The 16,834-nt window shown below is 39.3% G+C and overlaps 1 protein-coding gene across 1 annotated transcript in view; it reads right to left on the bottom strand.

Moving 5' to 3' along the window:
• The window catches only part of kcnj19a (potassium inwardly rectifying channel subfamily J member 19a), a 37,059-nt gene extending 34,675 nt beyond the window's left edge, over positions 1-2,384 (bottom strand). The window contains exon 1 of the mRNA XM_033970938.2: positions 1,716-2,384. Coding sequence (XP_033826829.1) covers positions 1,716-2,384 — 669 coding nt within the window. The remainder of the gene's footprint in view (positions 1-1,715) is intronic.
• Positions 2,385-16,834: the final 14,450 nt, after the last annotated feature.

Here is a 16,834-nt window from a genome sequence, read left to right as displayed (position 1 = left end):
TTTACCTCAAGTTGCATTATATTTTAGTGAAAAAATACTACACAGAATTACAAACTGCTGTATTTTTGTCGCCCAGTTAGCGTTGCAGTAATTTCGAGGAGGAGAATTGCACACGTAGACACTAAAAGAGAGTTTTTTTTCTTATTTTCTTCTCATTAATACTGTGCAGTTCAAAGCCAAATTACATGAAGAAGCACCACCAAATCAAAAGTAACTGTACCAGAATACAGTTACGTATGGAAGCCCGTTTCCGCCATGAAAAAAAAAATAAAAGCCCCACAGAAAGTCGAAATTACGAGTTTAAAACTCGTAATTATGAGTTTAAAACTCGTAATTATGAGTTTAAAACTCGTAATTATGAGTTTAAAACTCGTAATTACGAGTTTAAAACTCGTAATTAGGACTTTTAAAACTACTAATTATGAGTTTAAAACTCGTAATTATGAGTTTTAAAACTACTAATTATGAGTTTAAAACTCGTAATTAGAACTTTTAAAGTCTTAATTGAGCTTGTAGCACACTGCAACTGAGTGTACAGAGCAGAGGAGACAGGAGGAGGACTGTTATGTTTATCACCTACATACTTTTAAAAAATGAATAAATTAAGCTCCAGTAAAGTTTCTGGCGTCTTGAACAAATCAGTGGGCCCTGAGTGCTGTTCTGACCACTCATGAGCTGTGCTCTGTGTCTGTGAGCGCTCGTTTTCCTGGTCTGAGCAGAGTGCCAGCTGGTCACAACCCCGCTGGTTTATTGAGGAAATTATTAAAATACCAAATTCATTTAATCAAAATTGATAAGGTTCACTTTTTGTAAATGTTACATTCCCAAAATTACGAGTTATAAACTCATTATTCATACTTTTAAAAGTCCTAATTACGAGTTTTAAACTCATAATTAGTAGTTTTAAAAGTCCTAATTACGAGTTTTAAACTCGTAATTACGAGTTTTAAACTCATAATTACGAGTTTTAAACTCATAATTACGAGTTTTAAACTCATAATTACGAGTTTTAAACTCATAATTACGAGTTTTAAACTCATAATTACGAGTTTAAAACTCATAATTACGAGTTTAAAACTCGTAATTTCGACTTTCTGTGGGGCTTTTATTTTTTTTTTCATGGCGGAAACGGGCTTCCATAGTTACGCTATATTAGCATCCAGAATATGTGTTTTTTGGCACCAGTATTTAGTTACTCGACAACACTGCCCATATCAAAATAATAACTAATGTAATATAGATGAATGTAGGTTGTTTTGTGCCCTAAGGTGTGGTATGCGCAGAGGTGGAGCAGGTCATCTGGATGCGTCTGACCAAAGCACACAGTAAACAGTGACTATGGTCTTTAATGCGTCCTCATTTTGACGCCAGTGCACGTGTGTTAAATAAAGTGCATTAGTCACTTTTCGTTGAAAGTTTTTCTGCCAGTGGTTGATTGACCAATTGGGTTGTCGTTGGAGTGCGCCATTACGCATCCATATACACTATTTACGCATCCATATACACTATTCACGCATCGACATACACTATTTACGCATCCATATACACTATTTAAAGACACGGCAGTTCTGTGTGGACCAACTCATCTGGATAAAATTGCTTAGAACAAAGTAATAATGAGATTTTTGTATTTGTTTATTTTGGACATCTTCTTCTTCCTCTGATCCCCACTTCATATTTTGGCATAATTACGCACGGCTGCAGTAGGGACTTACCTTGATGAGTTTGCAGCGGATCTGCGCAGACACCATGTGGCTGTTCCTGAGGTTGCCCACCCGGAACATCAGGCACAGTTTCCCGTCTCTCTGCGAAATCACCGCGTCCTGGCTGAACATGAGCGTCTCTGCGCGCTTCTTTGGTTGGGACATTTTAATAAACATGCAGCCGATGAGAAACGCGTCCACTATGGAGCCCAGCAAAGATTGGAACAAAAATAAAATGATCCCTTCTGGACATTTCTCTGTGATGTAGCGGTGTCCGTAGCCTATGGTAGCTTCAGTCTCGATAAAGAAGAGAAAAGCAGAGGGGAAGTTGTAAACATTGGCCACGCATGGAGTGTACGAGGGGTCGCGTCCGTGGTTCAAGTCTCCTCTTATGTACGCTATGATCCACCACATTGAAGCCATAACCAGCCAGGCTATCGTGTACGTCAGGATGAAAATGAGCAGATTCCAACGCCACTTTAAGTCAACCAAAGTAGTGAACAGGTCCGATAAGTATCTACTAGTCTCGCCTCCGAGGTTTCCGTGTTGGACATTACAGCGTCCGTTTTTCTCCACAAAGCGCTGGCGTTTCTTCTTGACCGGCGCGGAGAGCGTGGGCGCGCGGTTTGTAGTGTTGACCACCTGGTAGTCCTCTCCAAATTTCCTCCGAAGTGCCGCCATTTCGCCCTGTTCCTTGCGCAAAAAGAAGCAAAGACTTTACGCGCGTTTATTCCATGTTTTACGCATGTTACCTGTGGTGCGTAAAAGTCGCCAAAGCCATAACCATTTTGCGCGCGGCTATTTATCCCCTCAAAACAAATAAATTCCCTTACTAACAATCCTTCACTTGGAAATATTTATGTTCTGAGCTGCTATCCACTCCTCGTGCGCAGTTTGGTGCCTTAACCTGAACGTGCCATCTGGTTGGACACTCGGGTGGCCGCGCGCTCTGCTCCCTGGCACTTGCTTCACTGAAATATGAAGCTAGGACTACTGACCATTCACAGCTTCCAGTGCACTGTAAAAACGCTGGGTGGATGCGTGTATGTGCGCGTGTGATGTGGGAGGAGAGGGGGCTGGGAAAGAGGAGGGCAGAGTTACACAAGACTGCATGTGTGCGCGTGGAGATGGAGAGACAGAGCCGTGTTCAATTTATGATTCTTCAATGACCCGGTAAATTACAGCAGCGTTTAGTTTTCTAATGAATTAACGACTTGAGGGACTGCGCTGGCTCGTCTCTAATGCGCGCGCACATTGCTCTTGCAGCTGACCTTTCCTTTGATTAACACAATCAGGAGACACGCAGGAGAGCCGGTGATGAGGTCCCGCTGGCTTTCGTGTCTGAGTGCGCCATCTACTGGTTACATACGGCCAGGGACACGCGCAAATGCCAGCTCTAGTTCTTGTTCTCGTCTCTTTATCTTTTGAATGTGAAAAAGTACTCAAAATGTTGCATATAACAGGGAGCTGAAACCAACAAATACTAGATACTACTTGATATGTGCCGAATGTTTTCATGTTCTTTCTGTTTTGTCACATTGTGTAACTTTTTAGCAAAAAATGTTTCCTTGATATTTTTTTTCCTCATTTTGGTAGTTTATTATGCCGAAAAACATGTGTATTGTGAGTGGGTTTACATCCCCTCAAACTTGATTCTTATTTTGCTTGAAAGAGAGCCACTTCCTGTTTCAAATGTTGTTCCTTAGGTTTGAAGCTATTTATGGAAGATTACAACCAGTCTATATGTACAGAGAATGTTCTAAACCAGACTGTGAGAGACTTATTCATGCATCTCCAAACGATTAATGTTTAATTTATGATGATTATTTATGTTTTGATTTGTTGTATTGTGATTTTAATGTCTTTCTTACTCTATAAAGCACTTTGTGTATGAATTGTGCTAAACAAATAAACTTGCCTTGTGTGAAGTATATTTTAACTTTCTATTTCCAAGTAATTATGCAACTGACGTCCCACCTGCAGAAACTTACAAACTGGATGAAATGACACAGAATAGGGCCGGGTCAACTACTTCAAGTAGACGGGACAAACGAGGACATGGCCCCTCACTTCAGACGCCTGAAATAATTCCACTTAACAGAGGCGTTTATGCTTGGACTCCTTTGAAACTCAAACACACCTCAGTCAGTTTGGTCTGCACCTGAGCCTGGAATAAATCACATAATATCAATAACCACTGGTAGAATGTAACAAAGTAAAAGTAGTACTGTACTTGAGTAAAACTTTAGGTATCTTTACTTAAGTAGATTTTAAAGTGGATACTTTTACTTTTACTTCACATTTGAGAGCAGTATCTGTACTTTACTACATTTTTGAACTGGACTGAAAAGTAAAAGTGTTTGAGACCAGTTTGAGATCTGCTGAAGAGGCTGAGGGTTTATTTTTAACCTGTTCATAAAAATAAAATCACTGCATTTGAAGCTTTAAAAGAGCTCGAAATCCGCAAGGAAATACTTTTTACTCTTTAAGTACATTTTTAAACAAATAGTTTAATACTTTTACTTGAGTAGATTTTTTCATGTTATACTTTTACTTGAGTATTTCTTTGCTCAGGTATCTGTACTTTTATTCAAGTAACAAAATGGAGTACTTCTTCCACCTCTGTCAATGACCAAGATCAAGCCATAGCAAATAACTTACTGTCTCCTTGGAAAAAAAAAAACAAAACAAAAAAAAACAGAATAAATAAATAAATACATGTAAAATAAAGCAAATAATAAAATAAAAATAGAACATGAAAAATATTTTTAAAATGTAAAATAAATGAATTAATTCAACAACAAAAAAATTAAAAACAACCTACATCTCTACTAAGTTACTGTTGGTAAGATATTCTCCATGTGCTGTTTGTGACTTTAAATACACTACAGTCCCTAAGTGACGCTATTTAAATCATGCCCTTGAATCTGTACTCCTCTTCTCCTCTCTTCTCCTCTTCTCTTTGTGTCCTCTTCGCTTCTTCTCCTCTTGTCTTCTCATTTTCTATTCTCCTCTTCTTCTATTCTCCTCCTCTCCTCTTCTCCTCTCCTCTCTTCTCCTTTTCTCTTCTCCTCTTCTCTTTTCTTCTCCTCTCTCCCCCTCTTCTCTTCTCCTCTCTACCCCTCTTCTCTTCTCTCCTCTTCTCCTCTCTCCTCTTCTCCTCTCTTCTCCTCTCTCCCCCTCTTCTCTTCTCTTCTCTTCTCTTCTTTTCCCTTCTCCTCTCTCCCCCTCATCTCTTCTCCTCTTCTCTTCTCTTCTCTTCTCTTCTCCTCTCTCCCCCTCTTCTCTTCTCATCTTCTCCTCTCCTCTTCTCTTCTCTTCTCCTCTTCTCTTCTCCCCTTCTCTTCTCTTCTCCCCTCCTCTTCTCCTCTCTTCTTCTCCTCTCTTCTTCTCTTTTCCTCTTCTCTTCTCCTCTCTTCTTCTGTCCATCCTTCACATTGCTTTAACATAGTGTTTCTTGCAGTAGAGTATTTCCTGGAGTAGAGCGCCCCCGGTGGACAGCTGTGTGAAGTGTCCTGTTCATTTTCAGGTTAGTCACAGTTCTTCTTTCACAGCACAGACGCTTCAGCCTCAGTCCTGTCTGCGTCTGAACTCCAGGAAACATCCATGAGACTATTTTTAGTTCTGCAAACGCTCATTACATCATTTATTGATTCAGAAGCGCTTCAGATATTCTGAAAGATGATCTGAGAGCGTTAGGTCAATAATAAATGTGATGAAGTCATGTCTGAGGTGAGACAGTGGAGCAGTGGAACCTCACCATAAGTCTGTATGTATATTATACACCTATACTGTCTTATTTTACATAATCCTCCAAAGAATTTTTATTTACACGACCAGGAAAAAGTTTGGACACTCCCTCTTATTCAATGTTTTTTTTTCTTCTCTTTTTCTACATTTTATACAAACAGAAGACATCAAATATATGAAGCAAGATATATGAGCTAAACAACTGGTAAATATCTTTTCCACAAAGCAAAAGGGGGGGCTGCTTTAAGGATTTGGATATGAAAATTAGTCATTTACTTTTTTTTCTCTACTACTTAATTCCTGATATCTTACGTCATATAAAATTATATAAGCTCTATATAAATATCTTGGGTTTTGGCTTGACGAAAATATCTCTGAATGATATAACAGTTTAAAATTAAAATGATCATTTTATTATAGAAACAAATGTTGTATCGCATTGAATTAGTAGGCTGGTCGTGGGGACAGCAGTCTAAGTAGGGACTCCCAGACTTGCCTCACCCCAGACGCTTCCTCCAGCTCCTCTGGTGGGACCCCAAGGCTTGTTTTTTTGGTCATTACCCAAAGCTCATGACCATAGGTGAGGGCAGGAACGTAGATTGAGTGGTACTTTGAGGATTTAAGAGTTATTTCCCTTTTTCTTTACTACATAATTCCATATATGTGGCTTCATATATTTGATGTCTTCTGTGTGTATAAAAAATGTAGAAAGTTGTAAAAATAAAGAAAAAAGCATTGAACGAGAGGATGTGACCAAACGTTTGACTGGAGTGTATATTATGTGCTCACATATGTCCCAATGGTCCCTGCACCCCTGCTTGGGAAACACTGATGGACTCTGCATTTACTGAAACTTTGCTGGGTGTGTATTCATTTTTATTTTGTTTATTTCGTAAGAATTCAAATGGGATCGTTACTGTTTGTGCATTTCATCTCAAAGTGAACGCAGCTTCATAAACATTAATTAGACAGAATCCATTTGCCCCCGTCATAAATATCATTATTTATTTAAACTGTTTACGAAGCAGCTTTGAATCATTTCAGGTGCCTGTTCATCACACGAAGGGCCAATTTGCCTGACAAGACGCCATTTTTCAAACATATTAAGCAGATGAAGCTTCAGGGAGGAGAGGAAGAGGGTGAAATGGGGTAAAGCAGCGTTTGTTGAGCCGAGCGATGAGGTCAGAACAGTTTGAACAGATCATATCAGGACATTGTGTTTAGCTGTAATTTTTAATAAAAACACAGAGACGGTCGCTGGGTTTCAGATGACATCACTACAGTTTATAGATCTATGATGGTTAATACAGATGAGGGCAGATAAAATTAATATTGTTAAAATGCAGGTTTTTGTTGTAATGCAAGAAGTGAATGGCTCTAGTCGCTCATAAAAAAGATCAGGTTCAACATCTGTGAATTCACCATTTGGACATTTCACAGCAAAATACAATGTAATAAAAAGGGAAAATTTGGCAAATCCATAGACAGTATATATAAATGGACATAGCTAATCTGCTAGCCACTGCGTTCCAAATAGGAAATGATCATGGGCGCGCTTCGTTGACTCTGACTCCAATTCACTTTCTATTGAAAAACTGTGGCCCCTCTCTCTGTAACTGCTGCTGTCAGACTCGTCATTTTGGTCTTAAAATGTTCGTATTAACCCGCTCTACATAATCCTGGTGTTTTTATTTCACTACTATGTCCAAAAATCAAGATGTGAATATTAATAACGTGTGTTCTTTCCCTGAGGTCGCTCCCACTAGCGTTAGAAACAGGTTTGATTGACAGCGTTGCTAAGCGCCCACTCACGGCTAAACCAGTGGAAAGGGCCGTGAAGGTCATCAGCCTCGCTCCAGATTGGCTCTATGGTTGCTATGATACTCACAGTCGGAATTCCAACTATGAAACTCGACTCCAAATTCGCCACTGAAACTGTTAGCCTCGATGAGCTTCATTTGACTGGGGCCGAACGCTGTGGGTGACGTCACACTCACTTAGTTCACTTCTTTTGTATTTTTAAACGTCATGCACCTTCACTAGAATCATTTGAGTAATTTCAGAGTTGGAATTATCAATCTCTACTGAACTTAAGGTAATAAGAGGTGTTAACTTAAAAACTACTACGAGATGACATCATAAAGTGCAACGGAGCATTTTGAGCTTTGGAGATGTAGATAGTCTAATAATAAAGTGTTACTCAAACATGTGTGAATGAAACAAAACACAACTCCAGGTATGTTTTTGAGGAGGGAACAACATTATAACATGACTTAAAGCTCACTAGTGTCACTTTTGCACCTTTAACACATGCTCTGGATTGTAAATGGAGGCTCTGGTTGTCCGTCTGACAGGTTTCATGAAGAGGTTTGTGAGCTGCATAACTCTGTTCTTCCCCAAACCATTTATCAGTGTCAGCTGCTCCGTCGAGTCAGACCTGTTTAGTGTTCGGATGTGACCCTTTGTGAAGTCACACAGCTGACACAACCTCACCTGTTTCACTGAGGGGTGGACAAAACTGACACAAATGCAAATGTATTTAAGAGGAAATGGAGAAACGACTGGCACATTCATTCACAACCGCTCTAGTGTTGAAGTAGGACCTTTCTGTATTTTAGTTGCCTGGTAAATCCAGACTGATCTCTCTTTATGTTTTATACAGATTGATATCAGTCTGGTGTCCTTCCTCTGTTGCGTCTCAAGTCCGGTCAAACGAGATCATCCAATCAGACTCAGAATCAGTTTTCTTCAGTGACACATGTGAAATGAAGGAGCTCATTGGTCACCTCTGATTCACAAATAAAATCACATTTCTCTCAGCTCAGATTTTAGGTTTCACTCACTAATTCATGCATAAATCCACCATGTTTTTCAGCCCAATGTGATATTTTTTTCCTTTATTTTTTCTGATACCTGATTGGCTGATCCACCTGTCAATCACACCCATCTGAAAACAGGGAGAGAGTGACTAAACTCAAATCTTCGTAATGTATTGAAAAAGTGTGCGTTCTGAATTCCAGGCAAGTATTTTAGGCTTTAAAAACTTTAAATATAAACTTAAATACAATATTTTCACCAAGTATTCACCATCAGTTAAGTTTTAAGAGCATAGACTGTATAAAGAAGTGGACTGAGTGAGTGTGACGTAAAACACAATGTTCAGCTCCAGTGAAATGAAGCTCAGCAAGGCTAGAAGTTATAGGGGCCAATTTGGAGCCGAGTTTCATATTTGGAATTCCAACTGTGAGTATCATAGCAACAAAAGAGCCAATCAGGAGCAAGGCTGGAGCGGGCACTTAGCAACGCTGTCAATCAAACCTGTTGCTAACGCTAACCGGAGTGACCTCGGGGAAAGAAGGTGCCAGATTTGTTTGTTATTAATGTTCATATCTTGATTTACAGACACAATAGTGAAATAAAAACCCTAGTTTGAATGGATCATACCAGGGCATCAGGTTTAAAATTATGTATTTATAGTAGAATTATCTTTATATCATGAAACCATCAGCCAGTGCTACTCACAAGCCCATATTATCTCTGGATTTCAGGGACTGTAGCTTTGATCTGCTTTTAACGCTAAATATTTGCATTTGGTCAGACTTAGTTTCAGCTCCCAGCTCCACATTACGTTGGGTCAAACCTCAAACTGGAGGCTTCCCAGTTCAGCCTCGCTTAAAGTGCTTACTGATGTTTTACAGCAAGCCTCGTCAACCAGATTCCACATTCCAGTCATGTAGCTGGTTGCAACAGGAAGGGCATCTGACTCACCAAGTCAACACGCGACTGGTTCTCTGTTATGACCCCGCATACCTGTAAGACTGCAAGGCTGTAGTTTTCCATCTGAAGCTAAAAGTTCACCATGCAGCTGTTTAAAGATCTGTCACCTGCTCGTCTCCATGGAGATGCTATTGCTTTGCCTAAAATATTCCGCAGTATGGCACTAAACTAGTCTGTTTCCATGGAGACAAGCCGGTGCCAAGTTGAAAGTCGCAGATACAGTTGAAACCAGAAGTTTACATGCGCTATATATTTATTTCTCATTGTCTGACATGAAATCAGACTTAACTATTCCTGTTTTAGGCCAATTCGAATGGAAAAAAAAGTCATAATAAATTGTCTTTAAAAATCCTTCTCTCATTATTCTGACATTTAGCAAATAGAAATAATTTTATGAATCCTAATTGACCTAAAACAGTTAAAGTTTAGTCTGATTTCATGTCAGACAATGAGAAAATAAAAGCGTATATGCCTTTTTATATTGTGTATGTAAAGTTCTGGCTTCAGTTGTAGATTTGGTGTTTTATTTTATTTTGTTTACTATTTATTCACAGGTAAGTGAATAAATGCATGGTAAAGCATTTTAAAAACACACTGCGGAACATCATCGAAAACATTTCCAAGGTGACGGACCCCCCACCCCCACAAAGGTCACATAGTACAGCATCGGGAAGTATATATACATGTTCGCGAGAGCAGCAGTCTAACCACGGACTAAAATAAAGCTGTTTGTGATTATAGTCATGTTTTTACACTTTAATATAATGCAACTCAGTGTAAAAGTATTAAAGTAAATGGTCATGTTTTATATAGTGCTTTTCCACCTTCTCAAACTCAAAGCAGACATTGACAGCATTCATCTGTGGGAGCTGGAATCGCACCACCAACCTCAACCAATGATGTTTATGTCGAGAGAGTGGGATTGGAACCACCAACCTTCAGATCACTGGACCAACGCTCTACCAACTGGGCTACTGTCGTTCCAGTGTTCAGAACACAGTACTCTGGTAATGGAATATACAAAATACATTTTAATTTGGGTATTCAGCATCTGTAACTAAGTACATTTTTCCCATTTACTGTTCTAAAGTGAAAACTGAATCCACAGGCAGATAATCCTGCTTGAAATGTTATATATTAGTGTGAAATACAAACAGAAGTAATACAATTAGAGATAATAATAATAATAATAATAATAATAATAATAATAATAATAATAATAATAATAATAATAATAATAATAATAATAATAATAATAATAATAATACAATAGAAACACATACTAAAATTAAAACTTAAATAAAAATAATAATTAGACCTAATAATAATAATAATAATATGATCATAATCATAAAATTGAAAAAAATAAAATAAAATTGAAAAAAATTATACTTTAAAACTAAAATAAAAATAATAATAATCAGACCTAGATAATATTTTTTTGGACACTCAAAGATGCTGTACAGAGCAATATTCTATTCATTCAAAGACTTTCTCATTAAACCAAGTCAACAAAAAAAGATTGATTTTCTGATTTCCATTTCCAGATTTGAGCCAGCCTCTTCCAGTGTGTGTGTGTTTCTCCTCGTAGCGTGGCTTAAGTCCAGACGTGGGGCTGTCTACTGCAGGGATCCTTCACTATAATGGGGATTAGAGGTTAGTGTCGGGTTCACCATCTGCTCTGTGGAGGAACGACAACTTCACAGAACAAGCACAGTCTCACACGTCTCACAACATCCATTTAAATATTTATTTTAAGTACACTTTTGGTGAGTAAATCGAACTGGGTGAAAAAGAAAGAAAGAATTTGTTTGACATATGCTACCAGTTAAAGGTTAGGACACGCTTCTCATTCATTTTTTTTTTTTTTTTTTTACTACTTGCTACATTTGATACTAACAGAAGACATCAGATATATGAAGAAAGATATATGGATTTTTTTTAGTAAAGACAAAAGTGAAATAACTCTACTTAATATTTTTAAAATATATTTTTTATTCAAATCCTCAAAGTATCCACCCTTTGCTTTGTCAAAAAATATTAGTATTTAGTATTAATATATTAGTTTTTTTTTAATGCTTTTTCTTTACTACATAATTCCATGTATCTTACTTTATATATTTGATGTCTTCTGTATGTATATAAAACAAAAAATTAATACAAAAACAGTCAAAAGTTTGGACATATAACTAGAACTTTAATCAGGGGCGACAGTGGCTCAGTTGGTAGAGTTTGTCCCCTGACCCAAAGGCTGATGGTTCAAATCCTGCTCTTGACATAAATGTTATTGTTTGAACAGTCAGATCCGCTAACCCACAAGTTGCCGGTGCTATTCTAGCCCCTTCAAGACACTTAACTCACCTTGCCCCCAGTGTTAGGGTGTATAAATATGTGTGTGAGTGTTTCCTTGCTATAAATCACTTGAATGAATCACTTGAGTGCCTTGAAGGTGGAAAAGCGCTGTATAAAAACATGCTCATGTACTATTTGCTTGTGTTTTTAACGTTACATTGTCGATTTATGCGAAAACAAGTCAAATGCACGAACAAAGGCGTATGCTACAAACTGAATTATTAATGAGGAGGCTGACTTGATAACCATCCTGGTCAAATATTTATATACAGACTGTGAGGAATCTGATCTTTACTTCTGTTCTGTGCTTTTGTATTTTATGATTTACATTATAATCATGAAATGTATAGTCTGAAAAAATGTGTGGTTTCTTTTTCACATCTAATACAGCGCAAATGAGTTTTGATTAAAAATACACATTTCATTACAATTACATTATAAAACTAACAGTTAATCATTGACATTTGCAGGAAAATACAATAAAATGTCCCCATGTCCAATACAGTATGTTTCCTACAGTCCGAACGCATATAAAAATCATAATGTGCAGGTTTTTACAGTGAGACAGAACAGAACAAATGAACCAGACTGATGTGGACACATTTGATTATCTCAAATGTACTTTTTTGAGTAACATAATTCAAATCTACAGACTATCTGATTGTTTGAAAAGAAATGGCGACTAAGCAAAGGCCGAGGAGCTTATTGGAACTATGTAGTTTCAGTTCACAGAAATCGAGTAGATCGGGCAGTTTTTCCGTAATAAGTTCCAGATCATTCCAAAGTTTCGGGGGTTTGATGGAGAAGGTCTTATCTCCTTTGGTTTGGAGACAGGATGGAGGAATGCTCAGTAAGTGTAAGTGCTGTGAGGTTGATCTGAAGCCTGAGAGACTGAATAAGAAACCAGGAGGTCAGACAGGTAACCCAGGGAAGCAGCATTAAGAGCTGTAAAAACAAAGTCCAAAATTTTGGAGTTGAGCTAAAACTGGACTGATATCTCTTTTTTTAGTACCTGGCTCCCATATTTTGGACAAACTGTAATCTGCTGATGCTGGTGTTTTGAGACCCACATATTCACCTCATTCCAGAAGTTGCCGTGGGCGCCGCCATCGTCTTTTGGGTTTTATTATTTTGTCTGGAACTGCCCATCTTGACAGTAAATAAGTTCTATAGGGACCACAGAGCTGTTTTGAAGCTTCCCAGAGAGTCGGTGCAGTGTTGACTTGTCGTTGCACATAAACATTGAACATTTGACACAAACCAACCTACTTTATATAATATTTTAGCGCCGAATCTTTTCCCAAATTCTCCATTTAAAGGATTTCCACTTAACCGGAAGTGCTACTACAAAGACAACGTGGTTTAGTTGCATTTACAGAAAAAGAGGGAGGGGCGGAATAAGGTTAATACGTAGCTGCAGTAGTCCAGCCTGGTGGTTATAATGTACATGTTCTGTTTATGTTTTATTACAGGTTAATTTTAAATGAGGATATTACAAAAAAAAATTTGTAATTTCTCCCTCTTTTTATTTATTTATTTTTTATTTTTTTGCATGAGATCCTGGCACAGCCCTGTCTACATTCAGACTTCTTGCACTGCCTTTCTATTATCCTCTTTTTAGTTCAGATTTCATGAATACAGTGGGACGTAGGCTATTTAACTTAAGACTTAGAGCGTGCATATTTAAACAGCATGAGACCAGGCGCATTTCAAAGTGTCAGTTCTGGTCTCGTCATCGTGGACATATCAAAGCTGAGCTCAGGGCGTTTACACCGCTCTCTACCTTTGATTACAGCCGCTCACTGAATTAAGCGGTTCATTAGTGGAGCTTATTACGAGCTGAGCCGCTGGAGTTACTTGGACTGTGATTTTGACCATAGACTGTATATATAAATGGATGTAGCTCACCTGCTAGCCGCTTTATTCTCAATAGGAAGTGTTCATGGGTGCCAGGGCCGGTCCTAGTTTTCAGGGGGCCTTAAGCTGAATTTATCTCTGGGACCCCCTGCAGCAGATGTATCTTGGCTCAGCTATTGGTGATTCACATTTGACACATTATGACTCTGCTCTCATCAGCTTGAACAGTTGTATTTGTGTTTATATGACCAACATCAGACTGAAAACATCCAGAATGTCACAACAACCACAGTCACAAGAACAGTTCACAAACATATAAGGGGGGTCAGGATGTTTTTAAATTCTAGACATTTTTTCTTTGTTTCTAGTGGATTTTAATGTGTTCCAGTTGGTGACAGTGGGTTTACATTTACATTATAAAAGGTCCTTGCACCGGTGTAAACACATAGCTGCCCTCACCTCTGCCCGACTCAAAAACAAATGTAGCAGCAGCAGATACTTTGCTACTATAGATATGAAACAAATGTAATTGTTTTAGAGGGATATTTAGGCTGCTGTAAACATACAATAAAACTTGATATATTATATTATTTTCAGGGCCCTCTGGTGGTCTCGGGGCCCTAAGCAGCTGCTTCGTCTGCTTATAGGCTGGGTGGACTTCTGGCTCCATTGACTCTGGCTCCAATTCACTTTACATTAAAAAACTGTGGCCCCTCTCTCTGTAACTGCTGCTGTAAGACTCGTTATTTTGATCTTAAAATGTTCGTATTAACCCGCTCTACATGATCCTGGTGTTTTTATTTCACTGTTGTGTCCGTAAATCAAGATATAAGCATTAATAACAGACGAATTAGCACCTTCTTTCCCTCTGATAGCATTAGCAACTGGTTTGATCGACAGCGTTGCTAGTTGCCCACTCTGTGCTAAAGAGGAAGGGGCGTTACCTTCATCAGCCTCGCTCTGGATTGGGTCTTTGGTTGCTATGATACTTCTGGTCGGAATTCCAAAAATGAAACTCGACTCCAACTTCGCTGCTATAACTGCTCTAGCCTCGATGAGCTTCATTTGGGTGATGTCATGCTCCCTTAGTCCACTTCTTTACACAGTCTATAGTTTTGACGCACACATCCATCCACAGTAGATCTAAGAGCATCACTTTTACATACAGCTGTCGTATGGATGAATTGGTCTTTTGTTCGGTGCAGGAGAAAATAGTCACCTCTGGCATCCAAGGTGAAAGCTGTGGTTCAAAATACTCAGCATCTGTTTTAAATAATGGGACTTATAGTGTGGGATTATGGCGTGTTCTGTGTTTGCTTGTAAAACTGACATTAAAAGGGCAGAAGAGGCTGGGAAGCTGAATCTCTTAGTCTGATGTGTTAATATTGGCTGTCCCGTGTTCATGTTTTGCCTGATAAACAAGCTGCTAATGCAAACACAGAAACCACCATGACCAAATACAGGCAGCAGGAAGTTGGTTTACAAGAAAAAACTGAACTGAACCGGGGTCAGGTCTGAGTCATGCTTTATATAAAAAAAAAGCCAGCTACTTACATGACCCACATGACAGATTAAACATGGTTATTCCAATAAAGGATTTTAATAAAAGAAAAAAAAAAAAAGTTGTATTATATTTATATGTTGACCTGTCATGTCCCACAATGGTTAAAAGTAACGGTCCGTTTCTGCATAAACCTAAAAGATTTGGTGCACTGTAACGGGATGCCTCCACACACTGCTGAACCTTACGCACAGAAAAGTAGTCCCACTGAAAAAATTAAGTCTAGACTGGAAATATCACTTAAGCTACGTAATGTAGTGCTAATTTATTTCTGGGTCAGGCTGTATATGTTTTGATATACAGCCTGACCCACCCTGTCCCTCTCTGTCTCTCTCTCTGTCTGTGTGTCTCGCTCTCTCTCTCTGTATGTGTCTCTCTCTGTCTGTGTGTGTCTCTCTCTCTGTATGTGTCTCCCTCTGTGTGTGTGGGTCTCTCTCTGTCTCTCTCTTCATCTCCCTCGCTCTCTCCCCATCTCTCTCTCTCTCTCTCTGTCTGTCTCTTTGTCTCGCTCTCCTTGTCTCAATCTGTCTTTTTTCTGTCTCTCTCTTTGTCTCGCTCTTTGTCTCTCTCCTTTTCTCTATTTTCTCTGTCTCTCTCTCTTTGTCTCGCTCTCTTTTTCTCTCTCTTTCTGTCTTTCTCTCTCTGCCACCCTCTGTCACCCTCTCTCTACCCCCCCCCCCCCCTCTCTGTCTCTCTCTTTCTCTTTTTCTCTGTCTCTCACCATGTGTCCTTACATGACAGCAGCAGGGCAGTGAGCAGAGGCACACACACACTCACACACACACTCACACACACTCACGCACACACACACAGTCATCAGTCTCCTGTGTTCAGCACGTCTCTATAATAAGAACTTCCTACAAACACAGAGGGAAAAGTGAAAGAGGAAAATCCCTCTCTGCTTATGGATATCCAAAATGGCCTTTTTCTTCAGTTTTAAGGAAGCCAAAAAACAAGACAAACAATCCAAACCGAGGAGAAAAGGTGTAACTATTCCTTAAACAGATGGTCTGAAAAGCTTCAGAGGATTTTCAGTCAGCAGGAAATCTCACTCTATTTCAAACCTATAAACACTTTAAGACAGAAACGGTTTCACCCAAAGGACAAAACCCTGAGCCATAAACAAAGTAATGTGGTCTACACCATTCAGTGTAGTGAAGAGTGCAGTGAGCGTTACACTGGAGAATCACTATTGTAGAGAAATTATGTATGTTGGTTTGTGAACTTGAAAACTTGAGTCGCTCTGATTATCATTTTCCACATTTTACCAACTGCAATCCACAGATCATCTGTCATCAAATTTTTAGGCCTATTTTTTCTCCATCCATCCATTTTCTTCCGCTTATCCGGGGCTGGGTCACAGAGGCAGCAGTCTAAGCAGGGACTCCCAGACTTCCCTCACCCCAGACACGTCCTCCAGCTCCTCTGGTGGGACCCCAAGGCGTTTCCAGGCCAGTCGAGAGACATAGTCCCTCCAGCGTGTCCTGGGTCTTCCCTGGAGCCTCCTCCCAGTGGGGCATACCTCCCCAAGGAGGCGTCCAGGGGGCATCCGGAATGGACGCCTGAGCCATCTCAGCTGACTCCAGTCGACGTGGAGGAGCAGCAGCTCAACTGTGAGCTCCTCCTGTGTGACCAAGCTACTCACCCTATCTTTAAAGGAGCACCCAGCCATCCTGCGGAGAAAACCCATTTTGGCCGCTTGTATCCGCAATTTTATCCTTTTGGTCATCTCCCAAAGCTCATGACCATAGGTGAGGGTAAGAACGTAACGTAGACTCAGTTTCTTCTTTACCACAACTGTCAAATACAGCAACCGCATCATTGCAGACGCTGT

Source organism: Periophthalmus magnuspinnatus, chromosome 8 (genome assembly GCF_009829125.3).
Source record: "Periophthalmus magnuspinnatus isolate fPerMag1 chromosome 8, fPerMag1.2.pri, whole genome shotgun sequence".
Classification (NCBI taxonomy): domain Eukaryota; kingdom Metazoa; phylum Chordata; class Actinopteri; order Gobiiformes; family Gobiidae; genus Periophthalmus; species Periophthalmus magnuspinnatus.
Note: the sequence above shows the minus strand (reverse complement) of the source record. Positions and strands in the feature narration are given on the sequence as shown.